The sequence below is a fragment of the Zootoca vivipara genome, chromosome 12 (genome assembly GCF_965207765.1).
Source record: "Zootoca vivipara chromosome 12, rZooViv2.hap1.1, whole genome shotgun sequence".
Lineage (NCBI taxonomy): Eukaryota > Metazoa > Chordata > Lepidosauria > Squamata > Lacertidae > Zootoca > Zootoca vivipara.
Genome location: NC_142595.1, coordinates 30,619,626 through 30,640,648, shown reverse-complemented (window position 1 = coordinate 30,640,648; position 21,023 = coordinate 30,619,626). Strand labels below are relative to the sequence as shown.

General features: G+C 45.5%; 1 protein-coding gene and 1 long non-coding RNA gene across 2 annotated transcripts; one reads left to right on the top strand and one right to left on the bottom strand.

The window, feature by feature from the left end:
- Nucleotides 1–8,698: 8,698 nt before the first annotated feature.
- Nucleotides 8,699–16,541, bottom strand: LOC148683919 (uncharacterized). The gene is made up of 3 exons (XR_015946739.1): nucleotides 15,370–16,541; nucleotides 14,002–14,082; nucleotides 8,699–9,743 (listed from the first exon to the last, which is right to left on the bottom strand). It is a non-coding gene; the product is annotated as an uncharacterized LOC148683919 (long non-coding RNA).
- Nucleotides 13,608–19,658, top strand: LOC118095082 (serine/threonine-protein kinase SBK2). The gene is given in 5 exon segments (XM_035136029.3): nucleotides 13,608–13,695; nucleotides 15,091–15,255; nucleotides 16,537–16,680; nucleotides 16,683–16,738; nucleotides 18,135–19,658. Coding segments are annotated over 4 exon segments (957 nt in total). The 5' UTR covers nucleotides 13,608–13,695; nucleotides 15,091–15,092; the 3' UTR covers nucleotides 18,729–19,658.
- Nucleotides 19,659–21,023: the final 1,365 nt, after the last annotated feature.

Here is a 21,023-nt window from a genome sequence, read left to right as displayed (position 1 = left end):
CAGATAGGGATGACACCAGCGTTACATAGAAATGTGTCGCTTGCCACACTGAATATGCAAAGTCCATTTTATAGCTCTAAAATGTGACTTCTCATTTAAATGAGTTGGGAGGGTGCATATTTGGAGACAGCCCTTGAAACCCCACACAAAATAATGATTTCCAAATGCCATATTCACTACAGGAAGAAGCTATATCAGGGTTCTCCTCCTTGGATTACAACTCATTTTAAATGAGGAACAGTGCTTAGGGTGTTTCCTTGACATTAAAAAATCTGGACATGCATAAATATAGGATCCTCCTCCCCTTAAGTTTGCGATTTGACAGCAACAATCACAGGTAACAATGGTTCTCAAAGTGAATAATTCACAGTGGGATCAGGTGTTAAATATGGTTGTGTTATCGCCCCGATTCTATATACCGGCATTATTTTCATCGTCATGATCCTACACTTTGTTGAAGAGAAATGTCCCACTGGAGTAGAAATCATATATTGAACAGATGGAAAGCTCTTTAATCTGAGTAGGCTGAAGACAAAGAGTAAGGTTACTCTAACTTCCATCATAGAGCTTCAGTATACTGATGACAACCTAGTGTGTGCACACTCAGTGGATGACCTCCAAACCATCCTAAATATCGTTTCAGAAGCTTACAAAAAGCTTGGCCTGTCGCTCAACATCCAAAAAACCAAAGTCCTGCACCAACAAGCACAAAACAACCCCTCTGCAGCGTCACAAATCCAACTCAATGGTGTAACATTGAAAAGTGTTGATCATTTCTCCTACCTGGGCAGTTATCTTTCCACAAGGGCTGACATTGATGCCGAAATCCAGCATCGCCTGAGCTCTGAGTGCAGGTTTCTCCTGATTGAAGTGCAGAGTGTTTGAGGGTCAGGACATTCGCAGGGAAAACTCCTAAATGCTTGTTTACAAAGCTATTGTACTACCAACCTTACTGTATGCTTGTGAAATGTGAACCACTTACAAATGCCATCTCCAACTCCTCGAAAGATTCCATCAACAGTGTCTCCAAAAAATTTTACACATCACTTGGGAAGACAGGTGAACTAATATCAGTGTACTGGAAGAAGCAAAGATCACCAGTGTCCAAGCAATTATTCTTCAACATCAACTTCGTTGGACTGGTCATGTTGTGCGGATGCCTGATGATTGTCTTCCAAAGCAACTACTCTATTCCGAACTTAAAAATGGAAAGCGTAATGCTGGTGGTCAACAAAAGAGGTTTAAATACTGTCTCAAGGCAAATCTTTACAAATGTAGTATAAACACTGGCAATTGGGAGACACTGGCCTGTGAGAGCTCCAATTTGAGAACAGCCTTTCAAAGGAGTCATGGGCTTTGAAGACGCTCAAACTCAGGACAAAAGGGAGAAACGAGCTAAAAGGAAGGCACGCTTGCCAAACCCTCACCACGATCATCTCCCACCTGGAAACCTATGTCCCAACTGTGGAAGGACATGTGGAGTCAGAATTGGCCTCCCTCCACAGTCACTTACGGACTCACTGTTAAGACCAGGCATCCCCAAACTGTGGCCCTCCAGATGTTTTGGCCTACAACTCCCATGATCCCTAGCTAGCAGGACCAGTGGTCAGGGAAGATGGGAATTGTAGTCCAAAACATGTGGAGGGCCAAAGTTTGGGGATGCCTAGTAAAGACCGTGTTCATGGAAGACAAACTTACTCGGCTACAAGTGGTCGCTGAAGAAGAAGAGATTTTAAGTACTGTATCCTGTGAAAAAAGGCAACAGGAAGCTGCAATTCTGTGCTCACTGACTTGAAAGTAAGATTAATTAAATTATGTCGGACTCACGTCTGAGGAAATATAAGCAGGACTAAGCTATACAGCAGGTGAATTTTCCTTTAAACCCCACTTTAGGAAATGGCTGTAGTTCTCTGAATTGCCAGCTGGGGGAGCCACAGACCTGGTACATAGCACGTGTGTGAGTACAGTACAGTAATTTTGTTTTTCCTTTTGGTGCATCTGACAGTTGCAGCAGCTGCCTAGTCAGTTTCTTAGGTGGTGCAACAGTTGCATATTGTGGATTTCAGACCCTTCAAAGATCAAAGCTGACTTGTTGCATAGTTGGCCAAGAATGTGTGAAGCACTTGTTGTTGTTGTTGTTGTTGCTGCTGCTGCTGCTGCCTTGGTGGCATTCAGGAGAATTTTAGCAAACCCATTGTTGTTGTTGTTGTTGTTTAGTCGTTTAGTCGTGTCCGACTCTTCGTGACCCCATGGACCATAGCACGCCAGGCACTCCTGTCTTGCACTGCCTCCCGCAGTTTGGTCAAACTCATGTTCGTAGCTTCGAGAACACTGTCCAACCATCTTGTCCTCTGTCGTCCCCTTCTCCTAGTGCCCTCAATCTTTCCCAACATCAGGGTCTTTTCCAAGGATTCTTCTCTTCTCATGAGGTGGCCAAAGTATTGGAGCCTCAGCTTCACGATCTGTCCTTCCAGGGAGCACTCAGGGCTGATTTCCTTAAGAATGGATAGGTTTGATCTTCTTGCAGTCCATGGGACTCTCAAGAGTCTCCTCCAGCACCATAATTCAAAAGCATCAATTCTTCGACGATCAGCCTTCTTTATGGTCCAGCTCTCACTTCCATACATCACTACTGGGAAAACCATAGCTTTAACTATACGGACCTTTGTCGGCAAAGTGATGTCTCTGCTTTTTAAGATGCTGTCTAGGTTTGTCATTGCTTTTCTCCCAAGAAGCAGGCGTCTTTTAATTTCGTGACTGCTGTCACCATCTGCAGTGACCAAGGAGCCCAAGAAAGTAAAATCTCTCACTGCCTCCGTTTCTTCCCCTTCTATTTGCCAGGAGGTGATGGGACCAGTGGCCATGATCTTGGTTTTTTTGATGTTGAGCTTCAGACCATATTTTGCGCTCTCCTCTTTCACCCTCATTAAAAGGTTCTTTAATTCCTCCTCGCTTTCTGCCATCAAGGTTGTGTCATCTGCATATCTGAGGTTGTTGATATTTCTTCCGGCAATCTTAATTCCGGCTTGGGATTCATCTAGTCCAGCCTTTCGCATGATGAATTCTGCATATAAGTTAAATAAGCAGGGAGACAATATACAACCTTGTCGTACTCCTTTCCCAATTTTGAACCAATCAGTTGTTCCATATCCAGTTCTAACTGTAGCTTCTTGTCCCACATAGAGATTTCTCAGGAGACAGATGAGGTGATCAGGCACTCCCATTTCTTTAAGAACTTGCCATAGTTTGCTGTGGTCGACACAGTCAAAGGCTTTTGCATAGTCAATGAAGCAGAAGTAGACGTTTTTCTGGAACTCTCTAGCTTTCTCCATAATCCAGCGCATGTTTGCTATTTGGTCTCTGGTTCCTCTGCCCTTTCGAAATCCAGCTTGCACTTCTGGGAGTTCTCGGTCCACATACTGCCTAAGCCTGCCTTGTAGAATTTTAAGCATAACCTTGCTAGCGTGTGAAATGAGCGCAATTGTGCGGTAGTTGGAGCATTCTTTGGCACTCCCCTTCTTTGGAATTGGGATGTAGACTGATCTTCTCCAATCCTCTGGCCATTGCTGAGTTTTCCAAACTTGCTGGCATATTGGGTGTAGCACCTTAACAGCATCATCTTTTAAAATTTTAAATAGTTCAGCTGGAATATCATCACTTCCACTGGCCTTGTTATTAGCAATGCTTTCTAAGGCCCATTTGACTTCACTCTCCAAGATGTCTGGCTCAAGGTCAGCAACCACACTACCTGGGGTGTATGAGACCTCCATATCTTTCTGGTATAATTCCTCTGTGTATTCTTGCCACCTCTTCTTGATGTCTTCTGCTTCTGTTAGGTCCTTACCACTTTTGTCCTTGATTATGGTAATCTTTGTACGAAATGTTCCTTTCATATCTCCAATTTTCTTGAACAGATCTCTGGTTTTCCCCATTCTATTGTTTTCCTCTATTTCTTTGCATTGCTCATTTAAGAAGACCCTCCTGTCTCTCCTTGCTGTTTTTTGGAAATCTGCATTCAGTTTCCTGTATCTTTCCTTATCTCCCTTGCATTTTGCTTGCCTCCTCTCCTCCGCTATTTGTAAGGCCTCGTTGGATAGCCATTTTGCTTTCTTGCATTTCCTTTTCCTTGGGATGGTTTTCGTTGCTGCCTCCTGTATAATGTTACGAGCCTCCATCCATAGTTCTTCAGGCACTCTGTCCACCAAATCTAAATCCTTAAACCTGTTCCTCACTTCCACTGTGTATTCATAAGGGATTTGATTCAGATTGTATCTTACTGGCCCAGTGGTTTTTCCTACTTTCTTCAGTTTAAGCTGGAATTTTGCTATAAGAAGCTGATGATCTGAGTTACAGTCAGCTCCAGGTCTTGTTTTTGCTGACTGTATAGAGCTTCTCCATCTTTGGCTGCAGAGAATATAATCAATCTGATTTCGATGCTGCCCATTTGGTGATATCCATGTGTAGAGTCGTCTCTTGTGTTGTTGGAAGAGAGTGTTTGTGATGACCAGCTTGTTCTCTTGACAGAACTCTATTAGCCTTTGCCCTGCTTCATTTTGAACTCCAAGGCCAAACTTGCCAGTTGTTCCTTTTATCTCTTGATTCCCTACTTTAGCATTCCAATCCCCTGTAATGAGAAGAACATCCTTCTTTGGTGTCATTTCTAGAAGTTGTTGTAGGTCTTCATAGAATTGGTCAATTTCACTTTCTTCAGCACCGGTAGTTGGTGCATAAACTTGGATTACTGTGATGTTAAAAGGTCTGCCTTGGATTCGTATCGAGATCATTCTGTCATTTTTGAGATTGCATCCCATTACAGCTTTTGCCACTCTTTTGTTGACTATGAGGGCCACTCCATTTCTGCTACAGGATTCTTGCCCACAGTAGTAGATATGATAGTCACCCGAACTGAATTCGCCCATTCCCTTCCATTTTAGTTCACTGATGCCCAGGATGTCGATATTTATTCTTGTCATCTCATTTTTGACCACATCCAGCTTACCTCCACTCATGGTTCTTACATTCCAGGTTCCTATGCAATATTTTTCTTTACAGCATCGGACTTTCCTTTCGCTTCCAGGCATATCCGCAACTGAGCATCCTTTCGGCTTTGGCCCAGCCGCTTCATCAGCTCTGAATCTACTTGTACTTGTCCTCCGCTCTTCCTCAGTAGCATGTTGGACGCCTTCCGACCTGAGGGGCTCATCTTCCAGCGTCATAACTTTTATATGCCTGTTGTCTTTGTCCATGGAGTTTTCTTGGCAGGGATACTGGAGTGGCTTGCCAGTTCCTTCTCCAGGTGGATCACGTTTAGTCAAAACTCTCCACTATGACCTGTCCATCTTGGGTGGCCCTGCATGGCATAGCTCATAGCTTCTCTGAGTTATTCAAGCCCCTTCGCCACGACAAGGCATTGATCCATGAAGGGGAGCAAACCCATTATGATTTACATTTATAACCTGCTTTTTGACCATCTTGAAAGCTCCTAAGAAGGGAGAGAGAAACGGGAAAGCAAGTATGATGTGGGCAATAGCAATAGGACTTAGGAGAAATCTGTGTTCAAATTCCTTTACTGTTGTAATGTCCAGTCGCCACTTTTCAGCATAATAAATTTACCTCACAGGTTTCTTGTGAGGATAGAAATGGGAAAGGGGGAGACCACATACACCTAAGAACCTTTTTCTAGAAATATTGCTTGAGGGAAAGTTGAGATGGGAATCTAGGAAATAAAAACAGGACATTAATTCTGGATCCTAAAGTAAATTAAGTGTAATTATTACACAGTAAGGAAATAATTAATTTTTTCAGCTTTGGTAGGTTCAGTGTGCTTGTATAGCTAATGTATGCATACAAAGTCATAGCTTCAGCCTCCTAAAAGAGCCAATGAGGGTTCTTGCAGACTTCCCATAGGCCTCTCTGATAACCAGATGCCTGACTAGATAAGTTTTTAATGTTATTACCGTGTTCCTAATGACAGGTCTCCTTTAGAAGCTTGCTTCACTTTATGTTATCCATGTTTTTGCATACGTAAGCGCTATCTAACAGTGGTTTCATTTTCAATACAGTCAAGCACTAATGATGCTTTAGTGTTTTCCTAGAAATGCTACAAGCACTCACATTCCAGTAATACAACAATACTGTGAGGTCTGCCAGTATTATTCATCCCAATAGTGGCACATGAGGGGGGCCTGAGAATCTGAGGCAGGCATCCCCAAACAGTGGCCCTCCAGATGTTTTGGCCTACAACTCCCATGATTCCTAGCTAACAGGACCAGTGGTCAGGGATGATGGGAATTGTAGTCCAAAACATCTGGAGGGCCACTGTTTGGGGGTGCCTGGTCTGAGGCCTGTCTGAGGCCACACAGCAAGTTCTGGTTGACCTGAAATCCAAACTGGGATCTCATGCTCTGAATAAACATTGCTAGAAACAGAGGCTAGAACACATTGTGAACACAGAGGTGGTTGTAGCAAAATATTATTATTATTATTATTATTAACAACAACCCACAGCATGCCACATAAAGTCACTGGTTTATCTTGATCTATACATGACGCTAAAACTCCAGCTCAAAATACCAGCTGAGTGTTGATCCCCTCATTACTGTGCCAGGATAATGACCAACAGAAAGCACCCTTGCCAAGGTAAACAGCGCCCAAGTCTGCAGCTGTTGCCTGGAGGTTCATTAGGCAGGAACGTGCCACCCGCCAGCTGGATGGGCTCCAGGGGAGCAAGACTGGCGGTTAAGGAGGATCAGTCATGGAATGGAACAATGGACATCATAATGGGTCCGGTTCCTGACCCACCCTGGACCCCAAGGGATGGAAGCTGCATGAGCCATCTGTGGCTATGGCAACGGAACAATCTTGACTCTAAAGGAGCAAACGTGTTTATAGGGAGGGGGTTGTCATGGCTCCAGGCCCCAGAGATGACTGGCCTGGATAGTTCACAGGTCGGTGACCAACCTGGGTGAGCTTATGTAACCCACATCGAACAAAGATGGCGGAGGTGAGGCAATGTTATTCAAACCAAGTTATAAACCTCCTCATTCATTAGGCCCGGTGGTATCAAGCTGGGAGGTTTCTGACAAGGCGCAGCCCGAAGCTCAGGAAAGTCTTCAATTCGGTTGTGAAGACGTTTTACCCTGCCCACCAAGACGCTTCGTCAAATAACAGAAAAGAACACTATTTCCAATACTTTGGGCAAAGACACTTCATCTTTAAAAACATACACATTGGATTGTGATGTGGCAGACCGCTTTCTTTTTTCGGTGTCTTGCTTGTTCACATGTAAAGTGGTGCCAGGAAGGGGGGGGAGGGTGAGTCCTACTTTTCTAGATAAAGGTTCTGGAACTCACCATTAACACCTGCCTCACCTGAGAGGTGTCGGAACTGAGTCCCAGCAAGCTCGAGCTGGAAAAAAAAGCCTGCATGTGGGAGAGAGGAGCTAAAATTCTCTCTTCCTGCATCTTACCTTTCCACTGGTGGTTGGTTGTTCCATTGGTTGGCTGTTTCAGGCACTTTGCTCCCTTTCCCACCTCCAATAACTGAAGAAAGGGAGAAAATGCTTGGAATGACTGGCTGTGAGGTGCTAAGATGCAAGAGGGGAAAAGGTTTAGTGTGCGAAGGGCTGATGCTCAGCCTGCAGGATGTTTGTTGGACTAGCTCCCATCATCCCTCCTGACCACTGGCCATATTCACTTGGTCTGATGGGACGTGGAGCCCAACGACATATAGAGGGCCCTGGTTCAATGGATTTCTCCTCCAAGCTTTTCCTGTAAAAACAGCAGCAGCATCAACAGACTTGATATGTGAATGATGTCCCTTTCATGCGTCATTTTACATACTGAAGTTGGCACTGGAGGGGTAAAATTTCCCATTCCCTCTTGAATCTGCCCCCTGAAGAAACTGTTGTACTTTCCTTCCATTAGTTTCCTTAACACCATTACTTTATGGATGGGGGGGGGGGAGTGCTCTATCGATGGTAATACTTCACTTACTCCAAATTGCCTTGTGAGGGGTGGGACGTTCTTCGAATGCTCGTAAGCCAGTCCTGCTGCATTGCATATGAGGGAGCTTTTTCTCAGCAGGGCTCTGGACTTCTGCCCCCAAATCCTGCCCCGACAGCACATCTGACAAGCCCCACAAAGGAGGAGAAGTTACTTGCCTTTTTCTAGCATTATGCCCCAGACAGGCAATAGTGCCTGCTGAAAAAGCTCAGCTCTGCACACCAGGATAACTTTCCCTCCGCTCCTCTCTTTGCCCCCTTCTCTCCAAGAGCACTAAAGAATTTCAGCGAGTGACTCTCTATGGAAACCCAGACCAAACAAACAGCGCGCTGCCCACCTGCCTGTATAAGCCCCCCCCCCCAGCCCTTCCCCAGGGGGAGATCATTGCGTTTGTACATCAGTAAGCCACCACTGGCAAAGGGCAAGCCACACGCTAGGCAAAGGCTGCCAAGGAATAAGCAAAGGTCAGGACAAAAATCTGTTCAGGGAAAATACACTTATCAGCAGGCCCTTTTGCAGAAGGCTTCCTGTTGATGCACATCAGGTAAACAGATCTGGTGAGAAGGGGTACTCAATTCTAAGCTTTCAGGGTCTATCAAAATTGCTGAACAGTGGCTGTGTACTCACCAAAGTGTTGATGTACACATCAGTCAGCAAACATTTTCAGCAGGGGGCTGGTCCACTGTCCCTCAGACCTTGTGGGGGGCCAGACTATTTTTTTTTGGAGGGGGGAATGAACAAATTACTATGCCCCACAAATAACTCAGAGATGCATTTTAAGTAAAAGCCCACATTCTACTCATGTAAAAACATGCTGATTCCCGGACCGTCCATGGGCTGGATTTAGAAGGCGATTGGGCGAACCGGCCCCCGGGCCTTAGTTTACCTACCCATGGTCACATGGATCTGATTTTTCTGCATGAGCTTTTGTGCATGTTCATCTACACATGACTGCTTTCAGTTGAACACTATCTCCATGTTTCCCATCCACCACAGGAGCCAACTCCCAGGGGCCAAGGGGCCTTTGGCTTCCCTAATGAAATATTTGAGGGGGCTGGTCCCCCCAGAGTTGATGGGCATTGTCATTCAAATGGTTGTGCATGCACTGTGTCTTGTGATCAATTACCGGTATGCAGGATGCGGCATACCTGGTCCTTCTCCCAATATTTATTCAAGTTGGCACTCCTGCCATCCACGCTAGTAGGTAGCTCTTGATGGGATATATTTGTGCAGATATATTGTGTGAAAAAGCAACTGTATAGTTGCCCTATAACATCACAAGCCTTATTCTTCATTACGCAAAGTAGCCCTTACTACTGTCTAGGTTTTTGTATAGCCTGGTATTTGATGGGCAATGGCTATTCCAAACTTCTGGAATGTGTAACACCCAGATGACTTGGGTGGAGCTGGAAAGGGACACTTTGGGCAATTTGAATTTAGCCAGGGGAAAACAGCATTGCTAAAAAGTACTTGGCTGTCAAAAACAGGCTTCTGGGTATGGCACTGATGCTTACTTGGGGCCGGCGTTGCCAGCCTCTGTAACTGCTTTCTTATTTATTTTATATACCACTTATATGCTCAAATGCCAGTAAGTGGTTTACAACTATAAACATAATTAAAATGCACAAGAACATTAAAACATATTGCTTGCCTATTCAGCCTGTGAGGAAATAGATATTGCAGTATGTTGTCCTCCAGTGGAAACTATCCTTGTTCAAGCTGCCTTAGAACTTCCCATGCCTTGCGGAAGTGAGAAATGTGAAGCAATTGCGTAATGTTTTTGGTATATAATATTGGTATATATTCATATACCAAATATATAATATATATAATATATAATATTTGGTATATAATTAATATAATATAACATAATATAGTTATAAACCATCAACTCAGAAAAAATATCAAGGTAGTATATAAAATACTAGGTAGTATATAAAATCATAAAATACAGAATGACGAACACCGAATCAAATTACGTGCAGGTCTTGCTTTCTGAATGCTTGCTATGTGAAAATTCAATTATCCAAACACAAGGAATTAGTACCCAAACCTTACCATACACACCACCAATTCAGATATCCGAACAGCTGATTCCCTTACTTGTTTGTGATTTGCTGGTCAGTGGCAGCCATTTTCAGGCTTAAACCAGGCAGGGAGGAAGTGGGGAGAGAGACCAGACAAATCAGGGAGCAGGAGAGATTGGACAAATCAGCTTTCCCTTTGTCTCTCATTTGATGGTTGGCTGCAGCTGTTTCAGGAAGAAACCATGGAGGGAGGGAGGAGGTATATTGGACAAATACAGTAGAAATGTTCCCATAGGAAAGAATGGAAATTGTCAGCTTGTTAAGCAAAACGTTTGCCTGATGAACAATTTCCTGGGAATGCATTGTGCTTGGAAAGTGGGACCCGTGTGTCAATAATATGAAACAGAAATGGGCAGATCAGGATTCTTTTGATGATCCTTAGGTGTTTCTGATTCACAAACAATTGGTGATAGCAAGCCGTTTTGTCTTCCTCCTTGTGCCTCAATATTATAAAAATGTAAGAATGTATTTCTGAAGCCCCCACTGGATGATTTGTAGTGTCACACCACACCCCTGGATTTGCACAAAGTCCGGGAGGGATAGAGGAGCAAAAATGAAGGCAGGTTGTACTAGTGGCCATGGCATGGGAGCAGGAAGGGATGGAAACAGAGAGGGGGGAAATGGTGGTTTGAAACAATGGCAGAGGTTTGACTAAAGTGGGAGTGGAGCAACACCGAGCACCTTTAAACAACAGGAGTTTGAATAAAGCAGGAGGAAATGGCAATACTAAATGGCAGAGGCTTGAGTAGAGCAAGCAAGGGTAATACTGAGGCAAGGAGGTGGCAGTTTAAAACAAGGTTTGAGCAAGAAGGGAGTTGGGGAACTCTGTTGTGTTAAGTTTTTTGGTGTTAGTTTTTAAGCCTCAGTGTCTCTCCATCGCTGCTTTTCTTAATCTTTTGCATTATTTAAGTACAGTGAGATTGAGGGAGGGGCCCCCAAATTGGTAAGACTGGGAAAAATGAACTTATAGAAGCCTGTAGCTCTAAGAAAATGCCAAGAAAAAGCTTAGAAACTGCCGAAAAAGCTTTTGTTATGCAAGCGCCCTTTCCCACAGGAAGAGAAGCTAACTTTTTTATCACATTTTTATACACATAGGTTCAACAAAGCACAATAAATTTTGCTATAAAAATATAACACAATGTTTCTATATGGAGGCCATATAAAAGGTAAATGTACCCCTGACCATTAGGTCCAATCGCAGACGACTCTGGGGTTGCGGCGCTCATCTCGCTCTATAGGCCGAGGGAGCTGGTGTTTGTCCGCAGACAGCTTCCGGGTCATGTGGCCAGCATGACTAACCACTTCTGGCGAACCAGAGCAGCGCACGGAAATGTTGTTTACCTTCATAGCTGCCAAGTTATCCCTTTTTTACAGGGATTTTCCCTTATGCTGAATAGGCTTCCTCGCGAGAAAAGGGAAAACTTGGCAGCTATGTTTACCTTCCCACCAGAGCGGTACCTATTTATCTACTTGGCCATATAGATGACAGCCGGTGCCTATGCTAAGCTTGCACAAACGCACTAACATGAAATGTATCCAACAAGTAGAATGAGGTAATGGGAAAATGTTTCTATGCATATGATTGGAGAAAATTGAAATGTTTTCTGTAAAAACTTATAAATATCACACACACCCCAGGCCAAGGAGTCACGGTTGCAGCTGGTTTGAAACAATGGCAGTCGGAACAGTTGGAACGATCTGACTGTAACCTAGTGCTTGGAAAGTAATAAATCAATGGACTCTTTCTTTATCTCCTCCTGGCTCCTGAGTTTATTGGCCTCAGACCTAGGAGTTTTTAATAGCCTTTGAGGGCTTGCAACAATATGAAAGAGACCCTTAAAGATTGGAAGGCTGTTTTAAATTTCTACCTCTTCTATTCCACAGTTCTCAAATATTCCATAGTAAAGGTAAAGGTAAAGTGACCCCTGACCATTAGGTCCAGTCGTGACCGACTCTGGGGTTGCGCTTATCTCGCATTATTGGCCGAGGGAGCCGGCGTACAGCTTCCAGGTCATGTGGCCAGCATGTCTAAGCCACTTCTGGCGAACCAGAGCAGCACACAGAAACGCCGTTTACCTTCCCGTCGGAGCAATACCTATTTATCTACTTGCACATAGTACTATCCCATAATCATATATTTCACTCCTGGTATCATGTGTTGTCTTCCAGCTTCAGTGTAGTAATTTAGAACAGATACCTTTTCTAACTGAATAAGCTAACCGACAGGCATAGCTACCAAGTTATCCCTTTTTTACAGGGATTTTCCCTTATGCTGAATAGGCTTCCTCGCGAGAAAAGGGAAAACTTGGCAGCTATGCCGACAGGATTGCTCTTAAGATTCTATTCATTCTATTCTAATCATCTTAAAGATGCAGTGACTTATATCAGCATGGGGTGGGATGCCCAAAGGGAGTTGCAGAATATGAGAGAGGAGGAGGCATGGAAACTGAGGGTGGTCTGTGCGCAAGGGAGACTTGAAAAAAGGAGGAAGAGCTAGGGAAAGGGGGTGAAGGTAATTGGGTGTGCGTGAGTCTGTGTGCATGCGCACAAATGGGACTGCACAACTCTGGAAGGTGTGGAAAGAGAGATCTCTATGTGCAAGGGAGAGTTGAAGCAAGTAAGGAGGGTCAAGAGAAAAAATAAGGAATGAGGGTGCAAAGCAGGTTGCAAAAAAGAATGGAGCAGGATGCATGTGATTGGGTTTGAAGATGAAAGCAGGGGCATGAAGGGGTCTGCAGTGAAGGTGGCTTCATAAATAGGTGGAAGAGAAAAGGGTGTTTAGTAGTTGCAATGGGTGGGAAGAGGAAGATGCAGGGTGGTTTTTGTGCAGGGGGGGTTGCACAAAAGGAAGAAGGGAGGAAGCATGGACATGGAGGTGAAGGGGAAAATGGGTACAAAGTGGGGCTGCTGAATTGAAAAGCAGATTTGGAAATGGGGTTGGGCAAGTGAAAAGTAAGGGAAGCTCTAGGGGTTTGGTGTGGGAGGAATGACGGGGGTTAGTGAGCAGAGTGAGCTGGTACACCCTAGTAAGTTATATATTATCTCTCAGGCTTAGTGCTTGTCACCAATAATTATTACTTGGTTTGATGTGCTCTGGAATGGGTTGTAGGTTGAGGCTGGGGCTGGGGCAGTGACCAGCTGCCTGGCAGGTTATGAAAAGATGGATCTCTAAGGGCACAGTGGCCTTTCTTCTCTGGCCTGATACACTTTGTCTCATCAAAGCTCAGCCACCCACCGGGCCTTTGAAGAGTGAGAAGAGAGAAGCACTTCTTTCCAGGAACATCTGGGATACATAGACATATGCGTAGAAGCAGCTGGGCAAGCATAGGTAAAAATAACCTTGTTAAGTGGCTGCTAATCCTTCCCCATGGAACTGCCTGGACTCCAGAGCCCTGACCTTTTGGGGCAGGGAAGAGATGAGAGGGGGTGGCTTGGCCTCCTTCCCTATTTGTGCGACTGGACTGAACCAGATGGGAAGTGGCTGCTATAAAAGGCTCCATGAGGATCTCCACGTGGCAGGTCCCAAACAGACAGACAGACAGCAAGTCAGTCAACAAAACACTCTGAAACAAGGAAGCACAAGTGCCCCAGCGCCATTGTGGCAGGTAAGCATTTGTCTTGGAGGCCTGGCAGGTAGGTAAGCCTAAAGGTTTTAGAGTGCTCTTTGCAATTCCTGTAACTGTAATTCAGGTGCAAAACTGACAGGCTAGGAAGTGCATTTGACTTTGTGTAATCAGAAGCATGTTCCACTGAATTCAAGACTTACTCTTATGCATGGGATTGCAACCTACGTGTATTTCCCTTGCTTTATACCCTGCACCAAGGGAGGAAGACCTATAGAGCCACTTGCAGAAAAATGTATTTTTATGGGCAGTGCTATTTTTTCTAGAAAATGAGGTGCTGGAACTCACCATGAATGCCTCCCTTGTTCTCTTATAATGACAACAGCATCCACTTGAAAGGTGTTGAAACTGAATTCTGGTGGATTCCAGCTGCAGAAGAAAAAAAGCCCTGATTATAGGAATGCTTTTGTGTTGTGTGGAGCTAAAACATCCTTAAGCTATTCCCCACCCCTGCCATCCCAGTCCTCACAGTTTCGTCTAATGTAAGAGGACTGAAACACAGCTGCCTGTTAATCACACTCTCTGCCCCCTAAGTGTTTTCCCCAGATCCCAAATATGTGAGCATTGGTTGTGGTTGCTCTGTGCACTCTGCACACTGTTAGAGATGCTCCTCTCTTTACACTCTCCAAGTCTGAACTCCAGCATCATAAAACTTTTTGCAATCATCCCCCATCTGGCACAGGACTCTGCATTGAGTGTCTCCTTTTGTGACCTGGTCCACCAGTTGGGCAGCATCTGGCTGCCCTTCGGAGGCAGCTGATACACAGCCCAATACCTGGGGTGTCTGGTTATGTAAACACTCTGGTGTCATCATTTCTGATTCCGTGCCAGAAAACGGAATCATTGCTCTCACATGGCAATACATGCTGTTTCGTAATGACCAAGGCGTAGCAGGAGCAAGGAAGTGTGGGGAGGGAAAACATGTCATGTTGGGTAACAAATGACCCCACTTTCTGTAGGAAGGAAGGGACCATCTGCAGTAGTGAGATAACATAATTATGGTTGCCTTGCGCTGTCTGAACCTATGAAGGTGAATGGGCAATTGTGAAGTCTTTATAGTATTGCAGGCCTTTTCCCCTGTGTCCAGTATGGTCCAGTCTCATGAGAGTTTTGCACAGTCTGTTTTATTGAAATGGCAATTCCTAGACCTACTGTTTATTTCGGAAGGCACAGGAACATTGCCTCTCCAAGTATTTCTTTCTCATTGGGCCTTCTGCCTTCTATGCAGAAAGGGTGACCCCTGTCCCAATTCCTGCTATGCATTTTAGTCACCTGGCACCCACCAAAAAAAGTGTACATGCAGGAGGGTACATTGGCAGTTGGTCAAGGGTCTTTTTGCATTCACCCCAAGTCTCTTTTGTCTCTCCTACTGAACAGCCATGAAGCTAGTCTCTGGTGACATCGCAAAACGACTTGAAGAGATGGTGTTGTTGACTTCTCAGAACCTGCCCCAGGTGGAGGTGGCTACGAGTTACACTGTCCTCCGAGAGCTTGGCAGTGGCTCCTATGGGCATGTGTTGATGGCAGTCCACCAACGCCAAGGTAGGTCAGAACCCAAGAGGATGGAGAGGCGGAGAAGGCTACAAAACAGATCACTGAACCTATGAGAGAACTTAGGTGTAAGATATGTGTCTAAATCAGTCCAGGCTATTCTACCTGAAGGAAGGGGCCGAGAAGTTTCTTCTAGATTGTTGGTGAAGTGGCCGTTAGAAAGTGTCAGTTGAATAGATTTCTGGGGTGAGAGTGGAGAGTCCATCTAAAGAGAGCTAACAGAATCCTTTCTGAGGAGAACGTAACTCATCCGTTCCCAGCTCTGGGAAGCTTGCATTCTACTCTGAAGAAATGTAGATCTGTTGGTCTCCTGACAAAGAAGAAATACCAACAACTTTTTTTTTTTTGGCTAGCCTACACAACACAAGGAAATGTACGTGCCACTTCAATTTTTGGAGAAAATAGGGGATGTTGTTATACCTGCAGAATGGTGAACGTAGTCTCCTATAATCTTTGAATTGTTATTCTCTCCATTATTGTTTCAAGGGTGATTTTCAAGTATTGGGATGGACCCTAACTAAACTATGTAGTTGCAATTATACTCTAATCCTGTACAGTACTTGCTTACATCATTGGGATTTATTTTTGGTACTGAGTGGACATATATAGGATTGCTCTGTAGATCCTTCTAAAATCAATGGGAAATGAAGTCATGGTTGATTTGTCTGGTTGAAATAAGTTATATTGGATCTAAAGCAGCATCATTTAAATTGATAGCATGTTATTGTTTTGCTGAAAAGAATTGTATTCGCTTTTGCACCACAAGAGCAAAATGTGAGACTAGCTTGTTGACGTGGAATGTCCTTGGAGGGCACTCAAGCCCTTTATATTTTCTCCTCTCTTTCAGGGGCCAAGGGTCTCTTGGCTGCCTCCAGATTGCCACTGTTTTGTGGGAGGGATCCAAGCACATTTTATAAATTTAGTTCGGCACATTTAAGTAGACTGAAGCACTCTGTTGCCCTAGTACAATAAATCCACTTTAAATAAGAAACAGACTTTTTGCCACTATGAAAGTGGCAGGGAAGAACATTGGAAAGTGTGGAATAAAAGAACAATTGATGGGAAGACTGATAAGGACTCCATAAGCAAATCAAGATGAATGCAGAATAATTGCCCATTGTCCTATAACCGCCCTGCAAACAAATCAGCACAAATGCTTAATACATAAAGATCAGACATAGTCTAACCTCCGTGTAAGCTTTTGTCAGCAAATCAGGATGAATGTTTAATAAATTGGTCATCTGGAGGAACCCCTTATCTTCTCTCTTGCAGGAACACCCATGGCACTGAAATTTGTACGCAAGAAGGCTACAGAATTGTTAGATTTCGTGAATGAATACTGCATTGCGCTGACTTTGGGGGCCCATCCCTGTATTGCCACTGCCCTTGGGATTGCATTCCAGACCCCCAAACACTACTCTTTGCACAGGAGTTGGCATTGGCCAGTGACCTCTTCTCGCTCATGGTGCCACAGGTAACAAACCCACCAGGCATGGACACAGACCACTTATGCCTTCTGTAGTTAGCAACTCCCCACCACATTCCATGCTATTCGAAAAGATATGGTGGGAGAGAAAGATGTGAGAGAATAGTTTCTTTGCTTGTTTGCTCCTTTCCCCCCTACTCCCAAGTCATTTCAAATCGTGGAATAGTACCAGGCTGGTTTTCACTGCCAGGACCACCTGTAGTAATAAGATTGCCTATGAGTTGCAGCTGATTACTCTGTTGGTTAAATCTGCCTATAGGTCAAAACAATATTTCTTTTTTATTTTTATTTAAGGTTTTCTTGGTTTACAAAGATATGTGCAATGTCGTACTAATCAATATAGCTAACCTGATTCAAAACAATATTTCTGAAGAGAGAAGCATGCAGTCTTTAGTTTTCAGCAGAAAACATCTTTTAAGAAGAGGCATTCCTCCTGCATGAGAAGGGACAATGCCTCTTCGAAGATGGTACTCACCATATGTAGTTTTTAATAAACACTTATAATTTTTGCATTTTTTTAAAAAAAGTCTTCTGCTTGTTTAATCAAGTGGGCTTTTTAGTCCAACGTACAGTTGCGCTTTCTAACTACTCTTCATGCTTGAGAAATTAGAAACATATTTTAAAAGCTTCCCTGCATGCTGTCTTTTCTATGTGATACCAAACGCAATACTTAAAACACATGATCACAGAAACACAAGATACAGCCAGCCCTACGAGTGCATAGGCACCATTTTCTTCCTCATCGGCTCCTTTTCAAGTTGCTTTCTGGAAAGCTGCCTGAGAGCGAGTGCTTAAAAAGACTAGATAGAGGGCATCCACTCATCTTGACTTAGGCAACTGAGCTGAATAGAAGTTGTGAATGCAAAGGGAATCAATCATGAACCTCGAAAGAGGACCCCAAGCATATAGCTGCCCTAAGATTTCCCACAATATAATCTCTCCCTGCTTGAGCACACCAGAGAATGGGGTTGGGCAATATATCAATATATCATCCAAAACTGGTTTGAAGCCCATATCGTGGTATTAGTTTCATAATTTTTGACCTGAAAATATATTGTGAATCCTGATGTGTGTTTGTGTGCTATGCAAAAATCATAATGTGGGAAAACTCATGCCAGCCAATGCTTCTACAGACATTTCTGATATATCACGATGTTGAAAACCAGGTATCCCCCAGCCCTACTGTTCATCTATACATAGTTTCATCCTTATTTCAGACATTGTGCTATATCGGTATATCATGATGTTTAGATGGTGTTGAAAACCAGTTAGCGCCCAGCCCTACCAGAGAACCGAGGAATGGAGCCTGGAGATGTTTCTCTCTACCTTCGGAGAGTTTGTGTGGCTGCCCAAGTGACTTTCAGCTCTCCCTTTCATCCTCCAGGTTGGTGTGCCTGAGCAGCGGGTCAAGCGCTGCGCCCTGCAGCTTGCCAGTGCCCTCGAGTACATGGAAACGAAGGGGCTGGTGCACCGCGACGTCAAGCCAGAGAACGTGCTGCTGTGTGACCCCGAGTGCCGCCGCATCAAGCTGACCGACTTTGGGCTGAGCTGCCCACGAGGCCGGACCATTGAGGCTTTGCCAGAGAGCCTGCCATACACGGCCCCAGAGTTGAGCGCGCTGGGTCCCAAAGCTCGTTTGGAGGCCCAGCCCAGCCTCGACACGTGGTCCCTGGGAGTGCTGCTCTTCTGCGTGCTAACCGGCTACTTCCCCTGGCTCACAGCTGTACCCGCCGACCGGTACTACCGCAGCTTTGTCTGCTGGCATCGCAGTCCCCGCTTTTCCCCGCGCCCACCCCATTGGGGGCGTTTTACTCCCCAGGCATTGGAGATGCTGCGGGGACTGTTGATGCCCGACGCGGCTCAGCGTAGCCCAGCCAAGGAGGTGATGAATTATATCAAAGTGCCTTGGTTGCTCCCAGAGGCCCAGAGCTGGGTTCGGCCTAGCAGAGATCTTCTTGGCACCAGCCGGCGCTGCTAATAATCTAGGCCATATGTGTGAAGCAGGGAGGGGTGGCACCAATCCCAAACCTAGCCTTAGCCATTGAGGGACCAAAGATACCACACACATCACCAAACCAAGATACCTCATTGTTCCTAAGGACAAACAGAAAGCACAGTCAAGCTAGGGAAACTGGGGGGGGGGGACTGTTATCCTCAGAAAACAGAGCAAGCTGCCAGCAGGGCAGGGCAGGAGAAACTTTAGGGAATCATTCCTCTCCCACATATGTGATTTCATCTTAGGAGGGTCACTCTCCAGTCCCGATTCTGGATCAGAGATTCAAAAGACTTGATTTCAGTCCCTCCTGGGTCAAAAACTGGCTACTTCATTGAATGGAAAGGAACCATATAGACTTACATCTAAAAGGCAACGAAACCTTGGTGTCTGTCACTCACCCCGAATTAAGACGAAATGGGGGGTGGGATAAAATTATGTTTGACTAGATTTGGAATGAGGGGCCAACAACAATGGTCAGATTTACGAGACTTCTGTATGGTTGTCAATCAGGGTGACCACAAAGTCTGCTGATGTGAAAGTGGACATTGCTGAGCGGTTAATGCTGCTCTTTGCGCTCTTTCCAGCCACCATGGATGGACTGTCTCTTGACAAGTCCTATCCAATGGAGAGAGAGAGTGATGCAGAAGAGATGTAAGGAGCAATTTGATCTTTGACTGGCAGAGTCACCAAGGAGATGATTTGGAGGTCTAGAATTGATGTTGCTGTGGATCTAGCAATGTTTTGCTGGAAGCCGCCCAGAGTGGCTGGGGCAACACAGTCAGATGGGTGGCATATAATTAAGAGCCTTAGTATTAGTAGTAGTGTTGCCTGCCTATAGGCTTGTTTATATGCTGCTGTAATACCCATTCAACTTGTACATTTGTAAATAAAGAGATTATAATATGAAAACATTGTATATAGTCGGTGCTCTCATTTTGAAAAGAAACACATCCTGTAATGCAACCTGCAATGGTGAACTCCAGCTGCTTTGCACTACAAGTTCCATGAGTCTCAGCCAGCACAGCCTTACTGGCTAGGGCTGATGGGAGCTGTAGTCAGCGGCATGGCGAGCTGCCGTGACACCTGGGGCGGCAAATTGCCATGCACCCGGGGGGGGGGGGGAGGCACGGCGTCACTATGTAATGATGCTACGCATGCGTCGTTACGCGGCAGGGTATCGCCGCCGCCCCACGGCTCCAAAGCCGTGCGCCTCCAGCTCCAAACTCCAGGTAAAAAGCCCACGCTGCGCATGTGTGTTACGTAGCAGGGTATCTCTGCCCCCCCCCCGGTGACTCCAAAGCCGCGCGCCTTCAGCCCCAGGTAGAAAGCCCTGGAGTTTGGAGCTGTAGGCACACAGCTTTTGAGGTGCGGGGCGGCGGCAATACCCCGCCACGTAACAACGCATGCGTAGCATCATTACGTAGCGATACCCCACCACGTAACAACGCATGTGCAGCATCGCGCTGCGCATGCGTCGTTATGTGACGGGGAATCGCTGCCCCCCAGTGACTCCAAAGCCGCACGCCTCCAACTCCAAAATCCAAAAGCCGCTTGGCGGGACAGGGGGTGCCACTTGGCACTCCCACCCCTGCGACTCCCAAGCCGAGCCTCCAGCCTCCTGGTAAAAAGTCCGCTCGGCGCGGTGCGGACTTTTTACCAGGAGGCTGGAGGCTCGGCTTGGGAGTCGTGGGGGTGGGAGTGCCAAATGGCACCCCCCCCCAAGAGTGGAACCCAGGGCGGACCACCCCCATCACCCCCCCATTGCGACACCCCTGGTTGTAGTCCAAAACATCTGATGGGCACCAGGCTGGGAAAAGCTGCTGTAATAGTTGACTCTGACTTCCCATTGCTTGGGAACTGGGGAGCGCAGAATGATATTGCTTTCAGTTAGAAACTGACAGCCAAAGATATGATGGGTACATTTGAATCAATACACGCCATCGATAGGTGTGCTCCCCAGCCTGGGCAACTGGCTTCTGCATTGCTTCAGGGCAGACATTTCCTAAGATAGTCTTAATGATACCCATGCTCACCAATGCCAATCACCATGCAGGACGAGCCCTTGCCAACATGGCTGCTCTTCTGAGAGCGGGCTTATGGGGGATGCGCTCTTGCTCTGCACCCCGTAGGCTTCCTGGCTTCTTGAGTCATGTGTCGCATGAGGCTCCATAGGCTTCGAAACACGAACACCCAAAAGCAGCTGTAACCGGAAACGATTAACAAGCGGCCAATTTGGCCTGGCCCCGGCGTCCTCTCACGCACCTGCTAAATATAACC